Source organism: Myotis daubentonii, chromosome 3 (assembly GCF_963259705.1).
Source record: "Myotis daubentonii chromosome 3, mMyoDau2.1, whole genome shotgun sequence".
NCBI lineage: Eukaryota > Metazoa > Chordata > Mammalia > Chiroptera > Vespertilionidae > Myotis > Myotis daubentonii.
Window position 1 is genome coordinate 80,189,627 of NC_081842.1, and position 23,955 is coordinate 80,213,581.

Sequence of the window (23,955 nt, forward strand, 5' to 3'; positions counted from 1 at the left end):
TCAGTATTTTGCCACATTCTGACTCTTGCTTCCAACATGAACTGAAATACAATAAGCTACATATTGCCTGTACAGCTAATAGTTCCCTTCGGGTCTTGCAATGGTGCTTGAAAATTGAGTAATTTGACTCGTTTCATGAACGGTAATTGTAGCACTCTTTCTTACAGTGCTTTGAATGGCAAAGTAAAAAATGTGTCATCACATAAGAGCAAGAAAAGTCTTTTAGTTGGTAATTATTTTAAAGGGCATTTTTTTGGCTCATAGAGAGGGAAGAATTCCTTATATAAAAATATGTGGTAAACACTCAAATGCTAAACAATGATGCTCATCCCATGTTCTAAAAATGGTAATTGGGGTTTTTTTTTAGTCATTTTCTCTGCTTTCAGCATTGCATTTCAGAAACTCTTTCTTCATCTGTCTGGTTGTGGAACTGTGAAATCTGTGCAGGGAGAAGTAAATTGAGTAAAATGTGTGAAACACACCTAATAGTGATCATCAGCATTTTTATGTATCCTGTGTATCTTTCTCCTGCTTTATTTTCACCATATCCAAGGAAAAAAATAAATTTTGGAAGAGGAAGATATTGGAAAAATATTATTATCTAGTGCAATTAATCATCATCAGTCCAAGAGCTGAATCTATGTTTCCCCCAACATTTTATCTCCAACACTAAGCATTTTGCCTTATACATAGTAGTCCTCAATGAATATTTATTGAAAAATTATTTGGGGAGAGGGTCCAAAGTATTTTTCAGCCTGGTCCTGCTATCCAGTCTAAATCTAGAATTTCTTTTCATGGAGGCAGCTATGTTCATGAAGTATCTCTTTCATATCTGTCGCTATTACTGATAGTCATACCTTAGTAGAAATGGACTGAAAAAGTCAAGCCCTTGAGTTCATTTAATGTCACTGAACTTTAGTTCTAGAGATAATTTGAGATCTCATGGCCTTCCAGAGACAAAGATGTTTTCAAATCACCTATGAGCAACATAACTTTATTTATGCCTGAATATGCACAAGTGCAGCCAAAGTTCAAAACACGGCTATTTCCACCCTTCAGGCTTGTGCACACTTTGTGAGGACTCCTACGGAAGGCCACATACCATAGCCTGGACCTTGTGTTTTGGGGACACTCATGTCTTGTAGACTTTCAGCAACTAAAAAACACTCAAATATTTCCTTATTTCATGTTGAATAAACTCTTATAGCTATAATTTCCAATAAGGTAGCCACTAGCCACAGTGGGTGTTTCAATTCAAATTAATTAAAATTAAAATTAAAAAGAACTAAAACTTCAGCTCCATATTTGTACTAGTCACATTTCAAGTGCTCAGTAGCCACATGTGACTAGTGCCTATCATGTTGAACAGTACAACTATAGAACATTTTCATTGTCACAGGAAGTTTTATTGGCTAGTACTGCTCTAGAATAGATCACTTATAACACATTGCAGAAATTCTAAATTGGATACCCAATTCTGCGATTATTTCCTAATCAATCAATCTTAGTTTTCAAATATTTTTGTTTATCTGAATGTCTGAAATTGTCCCTACTTAAATCCATTTTAACAACAAATGTAGGTAATATTTCCTAAACACGTCTCTATGAAATATAACAAAACAAAATAAAGTATCTATTATCCAAAACACAGAGTTAAATCTCTGAAACTCAATTTAAGTGGGAATAAGTCCAATATGATTTGTAACAAGTCTAAATTATAGATGATTCATAAAGTGTCTTCAACTAAATTGCCCAAAAAGCTCACACAAAAACCTACAAGTGTTGCCAAATTAAAGCCCTATCAGACCTGATTTGATAAATAACTAAGAATAATTTCTATCTCAAATACTATTGTATACAAACAGATGGAAAACATATTTCTGGAAGAGCTCACTTTTCTAAAATAAACCTAACTTTTCTCCCAGAGGTATAACTTCCTCAGAAATCTGTTTTCTCTTTAACAAATGCCCAAATCCTTTCTAAATTATCTCAAATCTGTATTAATGGGAGTTATTTTAGTGAGAACTTAGCACATAATATAACCATGAAAGGCAATAAAGATATATAATAAATCACTAATTTGGACAGAAACTATATATAGTATATGTGTAAAAATAAATAAGTATACATTTGCACATATTACAACAACAATAAATATTCTCTTGCCTAAACAGCATTCAGATATCCCTAATATCTCCTACATGTGCTTTTAAATTTTGGCAAATAATAGCATTTTCTACTTCAATGTGTATTTATAAATTCCTATTATGTAATTTCTCTTATGATCCAAAAACAATACGCTTTGATAATTCAGCTTCCTGTTGCCTTCCCAATTTAGTAAAAGCAGTGATTTTCAACCTTTTTTTATCTCATAGCACACATAAACTAATTAATAAAATTCTGTGGCACACCAAAAAATATACTTTTTGCCCATCGGACACACAAAAAATAGGCATAATTTTGATTCATTCACACCAGATGGCTATTGTGTTGGCTGTTGTCATTTACTTATTTAACAATCTAAGGGAAAAGAGGTCAGTACTCTGATTAAATAGTCATGTATTGCATGTTTTAAAAATTCTTGCAGGCACACAGGTTGGAAATCTCTGAGTAAAACTATCCTATTTTTCTATTTCAGAAGCTGTTCTGGAAGTGGAGCAGAAACCAGTCCCAGGTGTGCCACAGGAAGGCACAGGCAAGGACGCTGGTCCTGATTCGCAGGCAGCCAAGTCTAAATGTAAGTGTAAGAAGTGATGGAGGGCGTCGCAGTGGCCTGGCCGCCGGTGGTGCACAGGGAAAGGTGGGGGGTGGGGAGAGGAGTTGGAAGACACTTGGCTATCCAGCCTGCCTGCATGTCCTATCTCCTATCCCCATCTCCACTCTGCAAAAGCCTTTAGTCCATCTTTACTAATGCCAGGTTTTTAAATCCCTGACAGTAAAATACATGTGCAGAGTGTGATTCTAGCTGGTTTTTTAAGTCCAGGCATGTTGAATAGAGTCTTAAAATAATCATTTCCATAGGCCCTGACTAGGTTATCCAAGTGTTCACCAGATGCTAGCAGCTAGATTTTGCAGAGGAAAATTGCTAACTTAAGCTGCTTTTCATGATTCAGCAGAGGGTTTCAAGTCATAGAAGATCTGGAGATTTGTAAAATAAATAATTCCCGTGCAAATGGGAAAATTAAAATAATCTTATCATCTCCCAGTCATATCTATATGTGCTTTTTGGACAATTATCAAATTTCTCTTAATTGGCCCAAGTTTTTTTCTGGCTGATAGTTTATAGTTTTAAGTTATGAGTTGTAATGAAGAAATGATTCCTTTCAGATGCCTGAAGTGGCATGTACTAAATTTTCCTAAGACAATCTAGCAAATATGAAACAGAGTATGATATAGCATACGGTTTTATTCACATATGATACTGAATATATTCACAGTGAAAAATGATAACAATATATCAGAATCTCTTTTGTCCCCGCATTGATCTCTCAGGGGGAGCAATTAACATATGAAGTACATCATTAACTTTTTAAGTTTGATGGGGAAAAAATGCCATCCATTTCTGACAAGTAGACATTATCTCATAGTATCCACAGTCATCTCATGTTTATTACTATTGCCTGGTGTTAAGTGTGACTTTTGGACACGCAGCTCAATATTTCCGAATATTGAATAGTACAATGACTCTTTATAGTCTATTTAATTTTATTTAGCAATTTGAAGAATGTGAGATTCCTCATATTTCTGTGTTCTTGCTGGAGGTGCCCTTGAACAAAAAGAAAAGCACAGCAAGAAGCCCTGCAGTTAATGCCACATGACCACATCCGGTCTGAATGTGTCAATCCTGCGTTCTGGATAAATTCAAATATGTTAATAACTCTTATAAGGTATCACATTTTTACTACATGTACCATTAATTATTGGCTGGATTTCATCAAGGCCAGATGTTAATCAAATGAAATATTTATAATGCAAAACCACTGAATAAAACATATATATATGTATGCTCATTTAAGCACACGTTATAGGATTCAAGCCTATCACATATTTTGGAGATGCTGATGAATGAATCAGGCCTCCTGCTACAGTCATAATGTCAGGATAAGGCTCTGACCCCAGTCCAGGGAAACTTCATAATTGTTGTAACCAATGGCAGGCTCAGCTTCTGAATTTCTTGTAACAAAATCTTGCTGCCAAGGGCATGGATGGGCTCACCCAGTAAAAAATTACAGTAATAATGTTAAACTAAATCATAAAGATGCAGAAGGTGGCTATTATAGGGCAGAGGAGATAAATTGCTTGTAAAGTTATGGTGAAAATATAAAAAATACATTTATTAGACTTTTAAAAAAATTAAGTCTTGTTTTTAAACTGAGGTGCAAAAACAATAAAATGAAAAGGTTACTCAATAAACTATTTCATTCAATAGGCAACAGCAATGAAAGTAAAAATTTTATTGATTCAACATGCTCATCAATTCAGGCAGGCCCAAAGCTTATATTTGATAGTTTTCCAATAAAAATAACAAACTGAAAGTCATTTAAGAAAGAATAAGAATGGGCTTTTTGAATATATAGTCTTCATCTCAGTGAAAATTAACTTGGCTTATGCTTAATTTACATAGTATAAAACTAAATGTTTTATGTAATTTTTAAGTTTTGTGAAGAAATTCATTTGAAACAAATGTAAAAAATGGTCCCTCAAAATTAAATATGAAAACCATGATAGGATTACAATTAGGGAAAATGGAAATAGAGTATGATAACTGTGTGCCCTCACAAAAGTAATGGCTGTGACTTTTTAAATTATGTTTTAATAATCTAGAATTTTCTTTCTGATCATCTTTTTACTTTCTGAAAATATGGATTCCTGAATCACATAGCATACACATTTTGGTAGGTATATTCTGTATTTTCTTCAATTAAATTATATCTCTCTATGTGACAATTATCGTAGTAACAAACTCCTTTTGCTCATGGAAATATCTCATGTGCCTTATACACAGTAAGCACAAATAAACATGTATTGAACTGAATTATTCTCACTTTCTGTTCAGAGACTGATGTGTCTCTTGGATTCACACTGGAGAGGTGGTGTCTCACACATGGGATTAATGAGCTATCCATATCTGTTTTATTAATCAAACCTACTATGGAAAGACTTTCTTGTGGTTATACCATATTTTGGAGATAGAGTGGATAAACCACAGTTCAATTTAGAAGTTCTTTGAAGCTTTGAAAAACATGGGGGTTTATATTATATGACAGTAGTAAAGTCCAATCCTTGATAGTTGTAATTCTGATGTATAGGTATATAAATATCCTGTATGTAGACTTTTACTGTAGAATATTATGACAGTGTCCAAAAAGATCCTAACTATTCAATATGGAATTTATTTCTTACTATTACGCTCTTCCTCCCCCCATTTTTTTAATAAAAAGGGTTTGGGGTTTGGGGGAGGGTTTTTTGTTTGTTTGTTTTTGTTTGGTTTTTTTTTAAAGCCAGCTTGGTATGAACAGCCTTTAGTTGAAGCAGATGGCTGGAAGTCAGAATCCCCAGATTCTATCTTTGATTCTCCTACCAACTTGGAATGTGGCCTTGGGCAAGTCATGAGAGTAAATCTACAATAAAAGGGGTAATAATGCCTTACATGTGTATTGTACTTTATGATCTAACAGAGCACTTTCACATATAATATCTTATTTAATCTTTTCCACAGCCTCCTATGAGGAGCATGGCAGTTATTAACAAGCTCCATTATAGAGAGTAGGAATTTGAGACCCAGAGAAACTAAATCAGTTGTTCACAGTCACATCAATATCCAATGCCAGAGCCAGGAACAGACATAGGATTACAAGTTAGCCTTTGTCTTTTTTCCTCTACACCACACTGCTGCCCTCTGGTGCTGACCTAGTGGGAATGACTAGAGCCGTGCTGTCCAATATGGTAGCCATGAGTCCCATGTAGTGATTAAGCCCTTGAAATGTGGCTAGCCACTACTGAGAGGTACTGTGAGTGTAAAATCCATGCAGGATTTCTAAGATTTTTGATTGAAAAAGATGTAAGGTATCTCATTAATACTTTTTATATTATTTGCATGTTAAAATATTACTTTTAGACATCTTGAGTTAGATAAAATATATTATTAAAATTAATCTCAACTGTTTCTTTTAACTTTTTTAATGTGGCTACTAGAAAATATGAAGTCACACATGTGGCTCGTATTGTTTAATTGGACAGCACTGGACTGGTGGGTTCCATTGTTCAAAGCCCACCGTGCGGACTTCACAGTACAGGACTTGCTTATGCACCTGTCTTGATGTGGCTGAGACAAATTTCCAAAGACTGTCAAACGTAGAGCAGTGTGCATTAGCAGCAATGATTCAGTCATTCTCGCACATCTTCCACAGGGGAAATGTCAGACTTCACTAGTCAATGCCTCAAACTGCTCATTTATATTAAACTTGCTGAGTGCTTGAAAGGCTTAGAGTAAAAGCACCATGGAAAGTACTGTAAATTATATTTATGACTCTGTAGCACACTTTACTTTAAATATGTTCCCATTAAACATTATGAATGAATGAGACATTAGACTATTAGGTGAGACAGCCAATAATAATTATATGTATAAAAACCTAATATGCAAAGTGTCCCCGCGGGAGTTCTATCGACCAGGAGTTTGATCACTCGCTATGACATGCACTGACCACCAGGAGGTAGCACGGAATGAAGGAAGGCCCCAGCCAATGGCCACAGCCGCTAGCGACCCTACCCATGCACGTGCACTGGGCCTCCTGTTTATTATAAAATACAGTATATTTTATTCCCCCTACCAACTCTATAAGATACTTTATATATAATTCCAAAAAAAAAAAAACAAAACACGTAGTTTATTCCTGTTTTGAAAAATCTAAGTGAAAATCCTCAGGAAAAAATGGGTTCTTTTTAAGGAGAATAGTAACAAATAGGCCAAATCCTGAAAGCTAACACCTATTTAGCATTTACTATTTGGACTCAAGCACTATCCTAAGAGGGAGACCAAGTTATCTCATTTAAGGACTCAGCAACAGGGAGCAGAATGGAAGCTTTTAACCATTATTGCCTTATGTCAGTGCTATTTGAAATCACAATGCAACCTATCACAACAGTAATAGAATATTTTGAATTATTCCATTTTATTAATTTTAACTCCACAATTGTTCACCTAGCAAACACTAGTACAATGGACCAAAAACAGTTCTAGACACTGAAGGAATATTGGACAACAAGACCAGCCAGCACTCTGCCCTAGAAGAGAACATAAGTTAGTAGGCTTGTGAACATGGCTTTGAGCAACACATAAATAAGGCTTATGAGGGAAGAGTGACTTTTCATTTTCTAAAGAGTTTCTTTGTTACAATAGAATTCTCTTTAGCATCATTTCCCAGTATATTAAAACTTACCTATTGTGTATAAATCAAAGGTCTCATTAAATATACTAGTATATATGTAGTATGAATTTCAGAAAATTACCGTCCTCTATATATTATACCTACTTGGAGGAAAATGGGCTGAAATTACCTTAAATATTTTTTGCAAAAAGGAGGGATAAAGACAAACAAAAAGGGGACCTAAATCAAAATGGCACAATCACAAAATAGTGAAGACGAAAAAGTTTTGTAACTTTCTGTACAATAATAATAATGTTATCTTTGAAGAGTTTACATTGTGTGGCTTTTAATAATTATATATTGATTATTAAAAGAAGACTTCAAGATATAATGTATGACTTCTTGCCAATCTCTTAATAGTCATGCTTACCTAGAATGAAATAAAATGAAAAATATTAACAATAACCAACTCTGGATGGCAGAATTTTAGATATTTTTGTCATTATTTAACTTTTCTGTAATAATTCTAGAATAAACATACATTGCTTTAATAATAAGTAAATTTAAAAAGTTATCCTAATCAACTCCAATTATCCTAATTGACTCCAAATGAGAAAGATAAAAATTATCTGGTGAAGTAAAATGCAAATTGTGTTCTCAGTCATAAATTTTTTAAATAATAATATGTTTATAGGTTCTCCTTTTCAGGAGTTATTTTCCTTCCTTTGATTCGAGATAAAGCAACCTGTGGACTACTCAAGTTCTCTAGACAAGGAAGGTGAAAATTAGATTGGGATTCCTAGTCTTCTTGAGAAAGCAGTTTGCCCTCAGCTGTGAACATGAATGTAAAGATCAAGATTGTAGTATGACCTCTTAAAACTCAAAGTTATGCCCGGCTGATGTGGCTTAGTGGTTGAGTGTCTACCTATAAACCAAGAGGCCACTGGTTTGATTCCTGATCGGGGCACATACCTGGGTTGTGGACTTGATGCCCAGTAAGGGGTGTGTAGCCAATCAATGTTTCTCTCTCATTGTTGTTTCTATCTCTACCCTTCTCCCTTTCTCTCACTCTAAAATCAATAAGAACATATTTTTTTAAAAAAACTCAAAGTTATAACTGCAGCAATGAGAAAAGCAGATAATTATGTAAAGTGCACCTCTTCTACCTTAAAACAAACCTGGTCATTATCATATCAAATGGCATCTGCTTAAAACTGGCCTTAGTCTTAGCCATGGGGAAAATTTCATGGGGAAATCCTATCTAATAAAAGACAAAAAGGGTACTTGACTATACCTTCGCTATGCTTCCCATTGGCTAATCAGGGCAATATGCAAATTAATTGCCAACCAAGATGGTGGCCAGCAGCCATGCAGCTGAAGCGAGCAGGAGGCTTGCTTGCTCCAGTGATGGAGGAAGCCAAGGTTCCCCGCCTGCCGCAGCCCGGCTCTGAGCTCCGAAAGCAACAGCTCCGAAAGCAACACAGTTTCAATTATAGAAGCTAAACAAACTCCAGATACCTGCTTTCAGCCGGCCATGGTCTCAGAGCTGGAGCGAGCAGGACGGCAACAAAGTTTCAATTATAGAAGAAAAATAAATCCCAGAATTTAAAAAAAAAAAAAAAAAAGGAGAGGCTGGGAGCTTCAGTCGCCCGCCAGCCTGAAAACGGCCCTCAGCTCCTCACCCAGACTGGCCAGGCACCCCAGTGGGGACCCCCACACTAAAGGGACTGTGGCCAGCCTGAAAACAGCCATCAGCCCCTCATCCAGGCAGACCAGGCACCCCAGTGGGGACCCCCACCCTGATCCGGGACACCCTTCAGGGAAAACTAGCCAACCCCCACTTGTGCACCAGGCCTCTATCCTATATAGTAAAAGGGTAATATGCAAACTGACCCTAACAGCAGAACGACTGGGAATGATGGTCACTATGACACACACTGACCACCAGGGGGCAGACACTCAATGCAGGAGCTGCCCTCTGGTGGTCAGTGCGCTCCCACATGGGGGAGCTCTGCTCAGTCACAAGCCAGGCTGATGGCTGCCAGTACAGCGGTGGTGGTGGGAGCCTCTCCTGCCTCCTCAGCAGCGCTAAGGATGTCTAACTGCAGCTTAGGTCTGCTCCCCGCTGGCAAGTGGACATCCCCCGAGGGCTGCTGGGCTGCCAGAGGGATGTCTGATTGCCAGCTTAGGTCCAATCCCCTGGGGAGCAGATCTAAGACAGCAGGTGGTCATCCCCCAAGGTGTCCCAGACTGCGAGAGGGCACAGGCCGGGCTGAGGGACCCCACCCCCCAGTGCACAAGTTTTTGTGCACTGGGCCTCTAGTCTATATATATAAAAGTCTAGGTGACCATCCAACCATCAGACCAGTAGGTATGACACACACTGACCACCAGGGGGCAGACACTCAACACAGGAGCTTCTGAGCTGCGGTGACTTGGCAGTGGCATTTCTTGGGTGATGCAACCCCGAACCAGAGAGGAGGGAGCCGAATTCCGAGGTGCGTCACCAGAGAACCGCCCTCTTGCAATCCAGGACCCCTCAGGGGATGTCGGATAGCCAGTTTCAGCCTGATCCCCACAGGCCAGGCCAAGGGATCTCACCAGCCAGAGGGACCCCGCTCACTCCTCAGACGCCCTTTGAGCTGTGGCACCATCCCAGGTGCAGCCAGCCTGGGAGGGATCACTGGAGGTTGGCTCCAGGGCAGAACTGGTGAGACGGGCCACCTTCTAATTAATTTCCTTTCAATGTACACAAATCTGTGCACCGCGGCACTAGTATATCATATAATCACATCTTAAAGCTGGATAGGGTCTTAGTGAGCCTAAAAAGTAAAATACAGAACTGTTTTAGGCATCCCATTTAAAAAATCATGGGAAAATATTTGGTCTGATAACTTCTTTTATGGAAAAAACACTAAAATTTTACTACAAAGACAGCTCAGAAATGAGTTATTCATGCTATTTGGTCATTAAATCGTAAATCCACAGACTGTTAGAGATGAAAGGGGCCTTCAAGATTATCTCATCCAATACCAATATTTTTCAGATGAGAAAAGTAAGGAACAGAAAAGTTATTTTCTCAGGAAAAAGTGAAATCACTGAAAAATATCCCAAAGAATCCAGGAATTTCTGGAAGCTTACCTAGGAAGGGCCAGGTATTTCAAATCCTACCAGAACTTTATAATTTGAATTTTAATTTGGTTGTCAGTATTCCTGTGCAATGAAGAAATATGTTAGCTACTATTGACTAATATTCATATAATAAACAAAAGGCACATTTACAGTGAGCATGTATAAAATAAAAATTAAAATATATAGCAATGCCAATGATTTCAGACCAGATCACTCACTCATTACTCAGCTTCCTTTCTTCAGTGAACCAAATAATTGAAAGGAATATTCTTTGCCCCTTCTAGACACAATCACCTATTATCATGAGAAATTGGCTACCTCCACAGTTGCTGATAGACCAAAGAATAATAGGACTTTCATCCCGTGAGTTAAAAAAGAAACAATGTTAAAATCCTCCTGATCTTATGCATTGATGAAAAATATGATTATAATAAAATTATATGTATTAAAAACATATTCCTCATCCCCCCAAAATACATACTTACTACCCACTACAGAAATTGTCCTGGAACAAGTCACTATTAAGGCTCTTTTCCTAAGTTCAGTGCCTAAGAAATGCAAATAGTAACACTTGATTTAAGGAAAATAGAACAGTACATGCATTTCTATTGTCATCTATGAAATAGGAATAAGAGCAGTTTAAAAGTTGTTTAAACCCTGGCCAGTGGTTCTGTGGTTAGAGCACCAGCCCTCTCACTGAAGGGTCACGGGTTCGATTCCTCGTCAGGGCACATACCTGGGTTGCAGGTTCGATCACCAGTAGAGGCACGGACAGGAGGCAACCAATCAATGTTTCTCTCACATGAATACTTCCCTCTCTCTTTTACCCTCACATGAATACTTCTCTCTCTCTCTCTTGCCCTCCTTACCTCCCTTCCATTCCCTTTAAAAAATCAATGAAAAAGATCCTCAGGTGAGGATTAACAACAACAAAAAGAGTTGTTTAAAGATTAAATCAAGTAATAATAGATGCAAAATGCTTAGTACAGTGCTTGGCACATAGTTAACATTCAATAAGTGTCAGATATCAATAGTAGTCATATCGTTATTATTTATAACATTATAACTCCTCCACATAGGCCCTTCCCCTCAATCAAACCAAACTTGCAATTGCCCACACTGCTTCATGGTCCCACACCCTTGCACTTGCTGATCTCTCTTTCCAAATATCCTTTCCTGGTGAGCTCCTACCCATCACTGAAAGTTCAGCTCTGAAGTGTCCTCCTCTTACCTGTCTTCCCTATGCCTGACTTAGTTGCATTTTCCCATTTCCCAGAAGACCTTGTACATATGCTTCTCCTAGCAATTGAGAACATGACATATTAAACTTGATTCCCCTCACTTCCAACATGCGCACGTGCGCGCACACACACACACACAACTGAAAATGCAACACTCAATGCATCACACACACATTTTTATATATCTTGTAGAAATGTCTATTGACATGAATGAACCAACTCCTATGTATAGGTAAGTGGTGTTTTTTTTAAATATATTTTTATTGATTTCAGAGAGAAAGGGAGAGGGAGAGAGATAGAAACATCAAAGATGAGAGAGAATCATGGGTAGGCAGCCTCCTGCACGCCCCCCACTGGGGATCGAGCCTGCTACCTGGGCATGAGCCCTGACCTGGAATCGAGCTGTAACTCCTGGTTCATAGGTTGACACTCAACCACTGAGGCATGCCGGCCGGGTGAGTTTTTTCTTTATGTATAAGTGTCAGGCTAGAATGTGTGCACCAGGTGGCCTCTGTTTTGAAGGCGGAAAGGTGTGCAGGGTGTGGTGGGGAAAGCTAGGGGATACAACTTAGCAGTCTGGGTCCTGGCTCTATCACAAGCCTGACCCTGTGTCTTCAGTGAGTTCTTTAACTTCTCTGGACTCAGTTTCCTGCTCAGCAAAACGAGCAGGTTAGGCAGAATATTCTCTGAGGACCCGTCCAGCACCAACATTTATTTATATGATGCTAAATGTTGGTCCATCTCAGTGATTCTCAAACTTTAGCAGGCCACACAATCATCAGAAGGGCTTGTCAAACACTGATTCCCGGTTAGCAGATTTGAGAAGGGCCCAGGAATTACATTTTTAACAAGATCCTGCATAAGCTGAGGTGGATGGGAGGAACCCACTTTGAGAACCACGGGATTGTGACAGCTTTCTTGTCAGCAGCCGACAGCACTCCTGATATGACAGATTCACAATGGGATGTAGGCAGGTAAACTCGGGCTCCTGGTGGGCTGCCATAAGGAGAATTGGGTGCATGTGGGTAAGTCCCAAGAGCATATAATTTCGGTAAAGGCCCACCTTGTGGGGATGAGACATCTTGAGTTCACAAAGCTCCCCTAAAGCTGAAGTCACAATGGATCACAATTGCCATCTAGTGCCAGCTTTGAGTTACTGCATCTAGAGAATACAGAATGAAATGCTTACTTTTTTTTTTAATATATTTTATTGATTTTTTACAGAGAAGAAGGAAGAGAGATAGAGAATTAGAAACATCATCGATCAGCTGCCTCCTGCACATCTCCTACTGGGGATGTGCCCCCAACCCAGGTACATGCCCTTGACCGGAATCGAACCCGGGACCTTTCAGTCCGCAGGCCGATGCTCTACCTACTGAGTCAAACCGGTTTCGGCAATGCTTACTTTTTTTTTTACAGAACTATATCAAGATGAGAAATCTTGAGACAAGCTCTAATGTACTCTAGTCATATGTATATTTCTATCTAAGTACTATAAAAATAAACAAGTATATATCATTTCCTATGTGCCAGGCACTGTTCTAATACGTTATATATGTTCGGTTATTCACAGCAACCAAATGAGATAGATACAATTATTTTCTCTATTTTATAGACATGAAATATAACTACAGATGTAATAAGAAACATGCCTGAGATTGCCCAGCAAGTAAACTGGTAGTACTGGAATTGAACCCAGACAGCTCCTGGAGGATTTTACTCTAGCCAGCCTTTTACATATCAGCAACCTAAAATAGTTACCAAACAATTGGCACTTGTAACCAGTCATCAGTTCCCAGAATGGGTCTGAAGAATTTTATAAAATACAAACTGAAGCAATTAATTTTGTATGATTCTTCCAAATGAAATCATCCCATGTGCAATAACTAAAGAGATGCTTCTACTTACACAAAAACGACAATGAATGCCAACTTGGAATCACCTTCCAACTTGCTCTGCAACCTTGGACAAGTTGCCTAACCTCTCTGAGCTTTACTTTCTTCATCTATAAAGTAGAAAAAAAATAAAAATGTAGTTTACATGGTTTTGGAGTTCATTAAAGTAAGATTAAATTTTAGAGTAACTGTTCAACTTATCCAGTGAATGTGGTCACAACAGCAAATAAGGAGATGAAGGGCAGTAACAGTATTGCTTTTTCTCAAATTATCCTGCAATGTGGGAAAGAAGATAGGACGGCAGATTTTTTCTATTTTATTTTATTTTTTATTATTAAATACTTTTTTATTTTTTAATTACAGTTGACATACAATTTTATATTAGTTTCAGGTGTCTACCCCAGCGATTAGATGTTATTTAACTTCCTAAGTGATCCTCCCAATAAATCTCATTCCCATCTGACACCCTACATAGTTATTAGAATATTATTGACTCTATTCATTATGCTATATTTTACATCCTCATTACTATTCTGTAAAAACCAATCTGTACTTCTTAATCCTTTCACCTTTTTCACCCATCTCTTCCCCAAACCCCTTCCAACCGGCAATGGTCAAAATGTTCTCTGTACCTATGAGTCTGTTTCTGTTCTGCTTGTTTGTTTACTTTCTTTTCTAGATTCAATTGTTGGTATGGATGTATCTATTGCCATTTCATTGTTCATATTTTTTTCTCTTTTTTTCTTCATTTTCTTAAAGAAGACCCTTTAACATTTCTTGTAATAATGGTTTGGTGGTGATAATGAACTCTTTTAGCTTTTTCTTGTCAGTGAAGCTCTTTATCTGTCCTTCCATTCTAAACGATAGCTTTACTGGGTAGATTAATTTTAGTTGTATGTCCTTGCTTTTCATCACTTTGAATATTTCTTGCCACTCCCTTCTGACCTGCAAAGTTTCTGTTGAGAAATCAGTTGGATTTCTATGGGAGCTCCCTTGTAGGTCACTAATTGCTTTTCTCTTGTTGCTTTTAAGATTTTCTCTTTGTCTTTAACCTTTTGCATTTTAATTCTGATTTATCTTGGTGTATGCCTCTTTGGGTTCCTCTTGTTTAGAAACTCTCTGCACTTCCTGGACTTGTAAGTCTATTTCCTTCACCAGGTGAAGAAAATATTTTATTTTTCCAAATAAGTTTTCAATTTTGGGCTCTACCTCTTCTTCCAGCACTCCACTGATGCAGATGTTGGTACACTTGAAGTTGTCCCAGAGGCTCCTAACACTATTTTCATATTTTTGGAATTCTTTTCTCTTTTTGCTGTTCTAATTGGGTGTTTTCTACTTCCTTATCCTCCAAATAGCTGCTTTGGTCCTCCACTTCATCTACTCTATGGTTGATTCCCTGTAATATATTCTTCATCTCAGTTAATACATTCCTCATTTCTGACTGGTTCTTTTTATGTTTTCTAGTTCTGTTTTTATGTTTCCTATCTCTCAGTTGAAGTTCATGCTGAGATCATTGAGCATCCTTATAACCAGTGTTTTGAACTCTGCATCTGGTAGATTGTCTCCATTTTGCTTTCTTTCTTCTTCTTCTTCTTCTTCTTCTTCTTCTTCTTCTTCTTCTTCTTCTTCTTCTTCTTCTTCTTCTCCTCCTCCTCCTCCTCCTCCTCCTCCTCCTCCTCATCCCCCTCCTCCTCCTCTTCCTCCTCCTCCTTCTCCTTCTCCTTCTCCTCCTTATTTTTGGAGTTTTGTTCTATTCTTTCATTTGGAACATGTTTCTTTCTCTCCTCATTTGGGCAACCTCCTTGTATTTGTTTCTAGATATTAGGTATAGCTGGTATGTCTCCCAGACTTGGTAGAGTGGCCTTATGTAGTAAGTGTTCTGTAGGGTCCAGTGGCACTCTGGGTACTCTTAGATATGATCTTATGTGTTCTGTGTGCACCCTCCTCTTGTATTTGAGCCTTGGTTGCTGTTGGCATTTCAATGGGAGAACTTCACCCCCCCCCCAAGCCAGTTGGATACAAGGACTGGATGTAGAGAATCAGTTGTGCAGGGGCCCACCCCATAGAGCAGGACTTACTTCTGTGGGACTCTGGTGCCCACTTGTGGAGGTGGTTGGGTGTGCTTCAACATAGACTGAAGCTGTCCACTGGGTGTGCTGGCTCTGGAGCCTCCCAGGAGGTGCAGGCCAAGGTCAGCCACCACTTGTGTTCTTCCCAGGGTCAGCCAGCATGAGCTACAGAGTGATTTTCAGATGACTCCTATTTGTGCTGGGCTTGGAGGTGCCCAGGTGAGGCCAAGTTGTGAACCAAGGCTGGCTGCTGCTAGTGGTGGACCTGAAGCCACATAGTGAGAGGTACTGGGCACACTGAGGCTAGATGCTGCTTGTTTGAGAGATTTTAGGAAAGTCAGAAGCATGAGTCAAGACAGGCCATTTGTATGGAAAAGCCATTGGAAACAGCTTGAGTGGGCCCTCAAGTTGGGTGGGATGGGTTCTCAGTGGATGACCAGGGTGAGGTGAACAGTGTAAGCCAGGTTGATGGGGACTTAGATATGGCACCCAACTGCTGGCTCTGTTGGGGGCATCTCAGAAGCCCCCCAGCTCTCACCTTGATGCCAAACAATTCAGTTCCTCCTCTTATGTCTCTGTTGCCTTTCAAGCTGCTGCCCCAGCACTGGAGCTCAAAGGGAGAGAGTCCAAGTAAGTCCACATGCAGCCACCCTGGGACTCCAGAAGCCCTCTGTCTCACTCAGCCAAAATCCCCACTGGTCTTTATAGCCAAATGTTATGGGGACATCTCTTCCTAACACCGAAACCCGGGATTGGAGGGCCTGGCGTGAGGCTGGAACTCCTCGATTCTCGAGGGGGGTGGGGGGGACGACTTCCAAAGCCAAGATATTCCTCCCAATTTTTATCCACCACACATGGCCACTGTTTTAGGTTTGGAGAATTTAACAGTGAATGAAGCCAAAAATGACATTCCACCTTCAGAGCTTACATCCTATCTAGTTGGGGATAATAAGAAAATAAAAAAGAAAACCAATAAGTATGCAATGCAGTGTTTAGTAATAAAGAAAACCTAAGTAAGGTAAAGGAATAGAGAATGTTGTGGATGGGGGGTTGAGGGGACTGCTTTAAACTGGATGATCAGAGCAGGTCTCTCTGCAAAGGTGACTTTGGCCAGAGGTCTGACCAAGGCCAGGTGTTACAAAGGTCTAAAAGTCAATTTAAGCAGAGGGAGCAGCAAGTGGGAAGTCCCAGGATTGGGATCCAGATGGGTTTGTTCCAGAAGAATAAGGAGACCACTAGCCAGAGCATAATGACTACTAAGGAGATGTAGGGAAGAGAGTAGGGCCACATCATGCAGACCTCACAGGTTGTGGCAGGAGCTACACAAACTGGGGTAGGAAGGGCCAGAAGGATTTTGAACAGGAGAGTGACAAGGCCTGGTCTACATCTTTACTCTTCTGGTTTCTCTGGGGAGGTTAGCCTGAGGCAAGAATGAAGGCAGTGACTCCAGTTAAGAGGCTATTACAGTGGTCTAGGCAAAATATGATGGTGCCTTAGTAATAGTGGCTCAGGATAAGTTTCTATGGAGATATACTGAAACTTGTTGATGGATTAGATATGTGAGAAAAAATAGATATTAAGAACATCCTCTAGGTATGTAAAATAGACTCATAGAAGCAGAAATAGAATGGTGGTCACCAAGTGTTGTGGGCAGGGAGAAGTGGGGAGTTGCTGTGCAATGGGTGTAAGTGTCAGGTATGCAAGGTGAATAAGTTCTAGAGGTCCACTGTAAGACATCATGCTTATTGTTAATATTACTGTGTTATACCCTTAAACATGTAAGAGAGTAGATATCATCTTATCTGTTCTTATCACAATAAATAAAAAAAGGATTTTTGCTGTCCAAGTAAGGTCAAACTTTAAAAACTGTGGTAATTTTGAGAAACTATATTTTAGGGAAATAGGATTCATTTTCAATTTTATTTATTGTGACCATGCAATGGGATAAAATTATTATTTTTAGAATTAGTAGAAATGTATAACCTTCTAAATGTACTAGTTATTATTATTTCAGAATTAATTTTTTAAGTGAAAAGAATTTCTAAGTCAAGAATCTTTAGGCTATATCATCTCTAGGACCTTTTTAGGATGAGCCATGCATAGCAATAATGCTATTCAGCCACCACATGAAATCCCACTCTGAGACAGAATCCTGAACCAGATAATCAGCCAATCCGGTGTGATGTTTCTAAATGTTCTTTTGTAAAATAGTTTTAAAGACCCATTGGCCAGAGAATTATAAAATCATGAATTCCATTTAAGATATGTTTATAAATATGAATAATGGAAGCTTAACTCTTCACTCTTTTAATAAGTACAAGGTAAAAGTCCATGGTTAAGTTCAATGGAATGTTAATTATCAGCATGAGATTTAAACTCTTGACAAATAAATATTACAGTGGAAACAGGGAAGAAATGTGCTGGATTGGTGAGCCAGTGGCTGTTTTATGGGAACCAGAGTCTTGAATTTCCAGGCAGCTCTATTTTACTGAGATTGGCCTCAAAGCTTTGGGGACAGTGCCATCACATCACGCATGCATAATCAATAAGAAGAAGAAAACACTTTGGGGTACCAAAGAATTAGCCAAAATCACCAGTTAATTCAGGATAGAGCCAAAACTAAGTAAACAGTAGTGTACAGAGACACAGAGAAATTATTTGACTCGTATACGAGAAAACTGAAGGGACACCACACACCAAGGAAATGTGGCTCCTTTGCTAGGCCTCCACTTTTACAGAGAATGGGTCCTTTCCAACCGTTAACTTGTCTGATGGATACTAACTAGCTATGGTTATTTTCCCGGGTTCCATCAGTTTTCATGTGATCTACATTTCTTACCCATTCTTCATATTGTTTTTTTGAGGGGGCATTACTAGTCTGAGTTATAAACAAAGAAACAAACAAAAAATACTCGCCCGGCCAGTGTGGCACAGTGATTGAGCATTGACCCATGAACCAAAAGGTCCCCGGTTTGATTCCCTGTCAGAGTACATGCCCAAGTTCTGGTTCGATCCCCTGTAGGGAGCATACAAGAGGCAGCTGATCAATGATGTTTCTCTCTCATCCATGTTTCTCTCTCTATATCCCTCTCTCTTCTTCTCTCTCTAACATCAATAAAAACGTATTTGTTAAAATAAAATAAAATAAAATAAAACACTGAATAATTGACAGGCTAGCAGCCCCAAACGTTGACTTCTTTTGACCACCTACTCAATTCTAAGATTCTAAGATGAATGCCTAAGATCCAATTTGCCTTAAACATACATTAGTCCATTTAGCCTTACCAGTTGTGACCTCATGCTCAGATGCGGTCTTTTTTTTCATTGTCATCATGCTATCTGGTCATAGCTATTGAGTAGCTATGGATGGAAACTAGTAAAGAGAGAAAGAAAAATGAAAATGGCATTGGATAGTAAACATTTTGTAGGAAAGTATTTGATGGAAAAACAGAAGCCTCACCCTTCAGCATAGGCTGGCCTGGAATCCAGTCTGAATTTTAGAGGCTGTCATTGTTCAGTCTAGAGTAGATCAGCATGAGTAGGTTCTTATATCCAATGCCTTTAAGATCTTTGAATCTTTTAGAAATGTTAATAAGTTATTCTAAAGTGAGAAAATTAATAGGATACATTCTAGTAGAAAGCCAAGGAGAGAGAATACATTTTCTCATCTGTCTTTTTGGTGTCATTGCACTTTAAAAATAGGTATGGGGAGGAGACCATGGGAGGAATTTCAGTTAGGCCTAGCTACTTACAAATAGAATTTCTTTCAGAATACAAGAGCCTTTGGCAAACATTGGTTGGCACATTCTTTCTAAAAGGTAAAGCCTTTTATTCTTTGGCAGGTTTTAAGAGTGTCAGGCAAACCTTCCAAACCATGGCCAAGAGTAGGTTAATCCAAAACACACAACACCCGCAGCCAGCTCAAGATTAACAAGAAAATTAGACCTAAGGATTACAGGATGTTAATTATGAAACATAATTCCATGATATTTATGGCTCCATAAACTGGGCAAAGCTACCCTTGAACATTCTGGAGTACTCTTTGCAGTGGGGTAGTTGCTTATACAGTTGTCCCTTGAACAACATAGGTTTGAACTGCACTGGTCCACTTCCACATACAGGGGCATGCATGTGTGTGCGCGCGTGTGTGTGCATGTGTGTCTGTGTGTGCGCGTGTGTGTGCGTGTGTCTCTGTGTGTGCATGTGTGTGCATGTGTGTGTCTGTGTGTGCGTGTGTGTGTGCATGTGTCTGTGTGCATGTGTGTGTGTGTGTGACTGTGTGTGACTGTGTGCATGTGTGTGTCTGTGTGTGCGTGTGTGCGTTTGCGTGTGTGCGTGTGTGTGTCTGTGTGTGCGTGTGTGTGCATGTGCGCTTCAGTACACAATTGGCCCTCCATATCCCAGGGTTTTGCATCCACAGATTCACCAACTGTGGGTTGAAAACAGTGTTTTCTGTTTGTGGTTGGGAATCCATGGCTGTGGAGGACCAAATATATGCATTGTTCTATGTCGTTTTATATAAAAATCTTGAGCATCCATGAATTTTTGGTATCCTAGAACCAATCCCCTGTGGATAAGGAGGGACAATTTAAATTTGGGGGGAGTCAAACATTATGTGGGAGTTTTTGACTTTGCAAGGGTTTGTGTCACTAACCCCTGGATTGTTCAGGGTCAACTGCTCTTAATGCCGTAACATCTGCTGTATAGAAGAGAACTATAAGTTAGTCACAGTCTATCCAATGGGATCATGGCTCTCAATCTTTAATGGGCCTAAGAATCAACTGAAACAAGCTTATAGAAAATAGGGGTTTCTGATCCCCTCCCCAAGTCCATCTAGTCAGACCCCTTCGGGCAGGAGACTGGGAACGAGGAAGACCAATGAGTAAGATGAAAATGGTCTGTATACCATATGTTGAGAATTACTGCACTGGAGTCTGCAGTGAGTTCTCTGAAGTTAGGGCTCTTCACGCATCTCATGCATTGAGACTGGAACCAGTGGATAATCTGAATATTTAATGAATGAAAAGTTGTCAGCACTTGTGGATGCCAGGCACTTTTCTAAGCACTCTACATATCTTAACTCGTTTAATCCTCAAATAAATGACTATTATTAACCTTGACCCTTGCTGGGTCACAGAGCCACATGACTGGCTTCTTTGTTACACATATTCAGTTGCCACCTCCTCAGGAAGACCTCCCCGCCAACTGCCTATCTAAAGTAGCACCACTCTCACTCCTATCCTATCACAAGATACTGTTCCTTTTCTCTGTAGCCCTGGCCTCTATGTAAAATGATCTGGTTTGGTTTATTATCTAGCTCTCTAAAATATAAGTTCCATGAGAAACATGAATCTTACAGGTCTTATTTGTCACGGTGCCTCCAGTTCCTGACTCACAGTAAACACCAAAGAAATACTTTTTAAATGAATGCCTTTAACAGATGCATAGTAAATGCAAAATAAAAATTTGTTTGTTATGTAATTTTTTTTCTCTCAGAGCATCTAAAATTTTTTGTAAGTGTAAATAAGTAGAAAGAAAGACTTCTAACCCAGAATTATATTCAATCTACCCTGTCCCAAATCACTGCATAGACAGGAAAAAGAACTAAGCAAGGGTTAAAATGGAAAGTCTGGGTATAGTTTTTGCTATATGGCTTCAATATTTTCTTTGAAATGAACTCTTAGGATATCAGACACACCCATGTTCAAACATAAGTAAGAAACACATTCCAAGATCACTTGTACATGATTTTTAGATTAGCCAATGTTTTTATTAGCCACGGAAGGACTCTGCTTTCCTAGTTCAGAAAGTTGTATCTACACGACACCAAAAGAGCTAGTTAAATCAGTGAACATCAAGCCAATTGTTTCAATAGTAAAAAGAACAGATAAGCCAATTTATTCAAAATGGCGATTGTGTCAAAACCATTGATCACTTTACCCTGTGCCAACAAAATCAAAATTAGGAGCTGACTGTAGACTTGGGAGAGAGAAAGAAACTCATTTTTAAGTGGGATATAGTGTGGCTCAAACCATGGTTCCTTGGAAAGGGACCCCTTGCTAGTTGACGTCATATCAACACTAGCCAGACCCCTGCAGAATTCTAACTGTGAACAATTGATCTCCTCCTCTTTGTTTGCAGTTAAACCTAGCTCAGGTAAACCTGGAGCTGAGGAACTGCTGCTGAATGGAGCTTTTTGTTCCAAGTTGTTTTTACCACTTCCACTAAAATGCCAGACAGTGAATGTTGTCAGTGATGTTGTTGGACGGAACATACTCAAAATCAACTAGAGATTTTTTTTTTAATGTTTTCCTTGTCTTATTTTGAGAATATCTTTTTGCTGTGATCATGAAGGGAGTTAGCCAGACCTGCGTTGGCTTCTCAGAGAATGTGGCTCAATCATGGGAAAAATCTTTCCATTTTTGAGGAATTACTGATCCCCCCATCATATTCATTTGTCAGTTATTGAGACTTTGTAAAAAATTTGGAAGTTTCAAAGTAGATGTGGGAAGTGGGTGGAGAAAGGAATGCACCAATAGTGAGATCTGTTCTTACTACAGGAAGGCAAGAAAGAGCCTTTGCAAAGACCTTCACCTAGTAAGAAATTTTCTGCCACCACCACCCCCATGCCACACACACACATTAAGAATGATTAAATCAGAATATTTTAAGATAGAGAGGAATTTCCAAGTGCAATCCAGTTAAGAACAAAGATAATTTCTATGTTCACTATCCAAGCCCTCGAAACCATCTGGGTTAACTCAAAGCCAGGTTTAGCACATTTTGTTTTCCATTTTGTGAGCAAAACATGATGTGGATTACAAATTTCTCTGTGGTTCCATGCATGGAGATGAGAGGCTCTGTCATTTCCTTATCAGAAGCAACAGGAGAAATTCCAAATATGAAGAATCACAGAGATTTATTGCCTCAATTCCCAGCCTGACACTTGGCTCAGCATAGAGGGTAAGCAGCCAAAAAGAAGTCCTTTCCTAAGGTATGAAAGGAGCTGGCTGCTGCTGAAGTCCAGATTTGGGAGTGACATAGATGGGGGTTTGGGCTTTTACACAGCCAGCAAAACACAGTCTGTTTGAAGTCGGATCAATTGATTTCTTGAACATTTCAAATAAGCAAAACTCTGCAGGAAATGGGAGCCAGATGCATTTTTAACTCAGGAGTTCCTTGGAAGACAGGCAGAAAATAATCAAACAACATCCTCTAGTTTCATTTTGGCCCTCCTTCCAAACTCGCTCTCCAGAACTATACCTCCGACATGTATGCAGAGACAATGATTGAATAAACTTGGGGAAGGGTACAGGTAGGAAACAACAAGTTAAATGTATTTAATCATTTAAATGTAAAGAATAACTTAAATGCATTTACATAATAATTATAAATTTATTTGTCATTTTATTTAAATAGAAAAAGAAACTGTATGCATCTGATATAAATGTATACCAGTTTTGAAATATTACACTATTTGGAAGAGACTCCAAGACATTCTGGAAGCATGTCATATACACCAGGTACTCTGTTGGCAATTTTCACAATTGAGTTAGATTGTTGTTGTTCTCATGGTATACCTAAAGAAACTGAAGGTCATTGAGATTCAGCCAGAGTCCACAGCGATTGTAACTGGAGAGGCTGAGATGAACTTATCAAAAGAGTCCCCCGTTGGTCCTCAAGATTAACATCCAAATGGAAAGAACCTGATTTCTAAGACTATGTTTCTTCTGTCCTAACTATTGCTAGTTCTTACCTCCTCACACGTGACACAGAAACAGACTGGCAGCATGTGTTGAAGCTGAAATTATAAGGTCAGGCGTAGTTGGCAGTTGCATACATGCCAGGAACACCACCACACCAAGTAAGTACATGCAACTCCCCAGGAGCTCTGAGGAGAGAAGGAAGGGGAACTTCCCTCTCTCCAATAAGCTGTGGCTTCAGACATTTAGAGAAAAATGTAAGAAATGTGGAAAGAGGAAAACAGACACCCTGCCACACCCACCTGCTACCTTGTTAACACTATTATTTGTTTTTGTGACTTTCACAGAAAATTAAATATTTCTTTTCCTCTTAACTTCTCATGTGCTGCCCAGAAGCCCCCAATTTTCCTTGAATTTTTGTTTAGAATTTCAGATATTTCAGCAATTTTCAGACACCAAGCTTGGCTGACAGAGAACAGATACATATCATGTTTGGTACAACCGACGTCTGGGGATTTTCCCTCTGCTTTCTTCTGCTTTTCCTT

At 39.0% G+C, this 23,955-nt stretch overlaps 1 protein-coding gene across 3 annotated transcripts in view; it reads left to right on the plus strand.

The window, feature by feature from the left end:
* Nucleotides 1-23,955, plus strand: part of COL8A1 (collagen type VIII alpha 1 chain) — a 171,723-nt gene that overhangs the window by 103,925 nt on the left and 43,843 nt on the right. For all 3 annotated transcript variants that reach the window (XM_059687961.1, XM_059687959.1, XM_059687962.1), the window contains exon 3: nucleotides 2,639-2,737. In XM_059687961.1, the coding sequence (XP_059543944.1) occupies nucleotides 2,639-2,737 (99 nt within the window). The remainder of the gene's footprint in view (nucleotides 1-2,638; nucleotides 2,738-23,955) is intronic.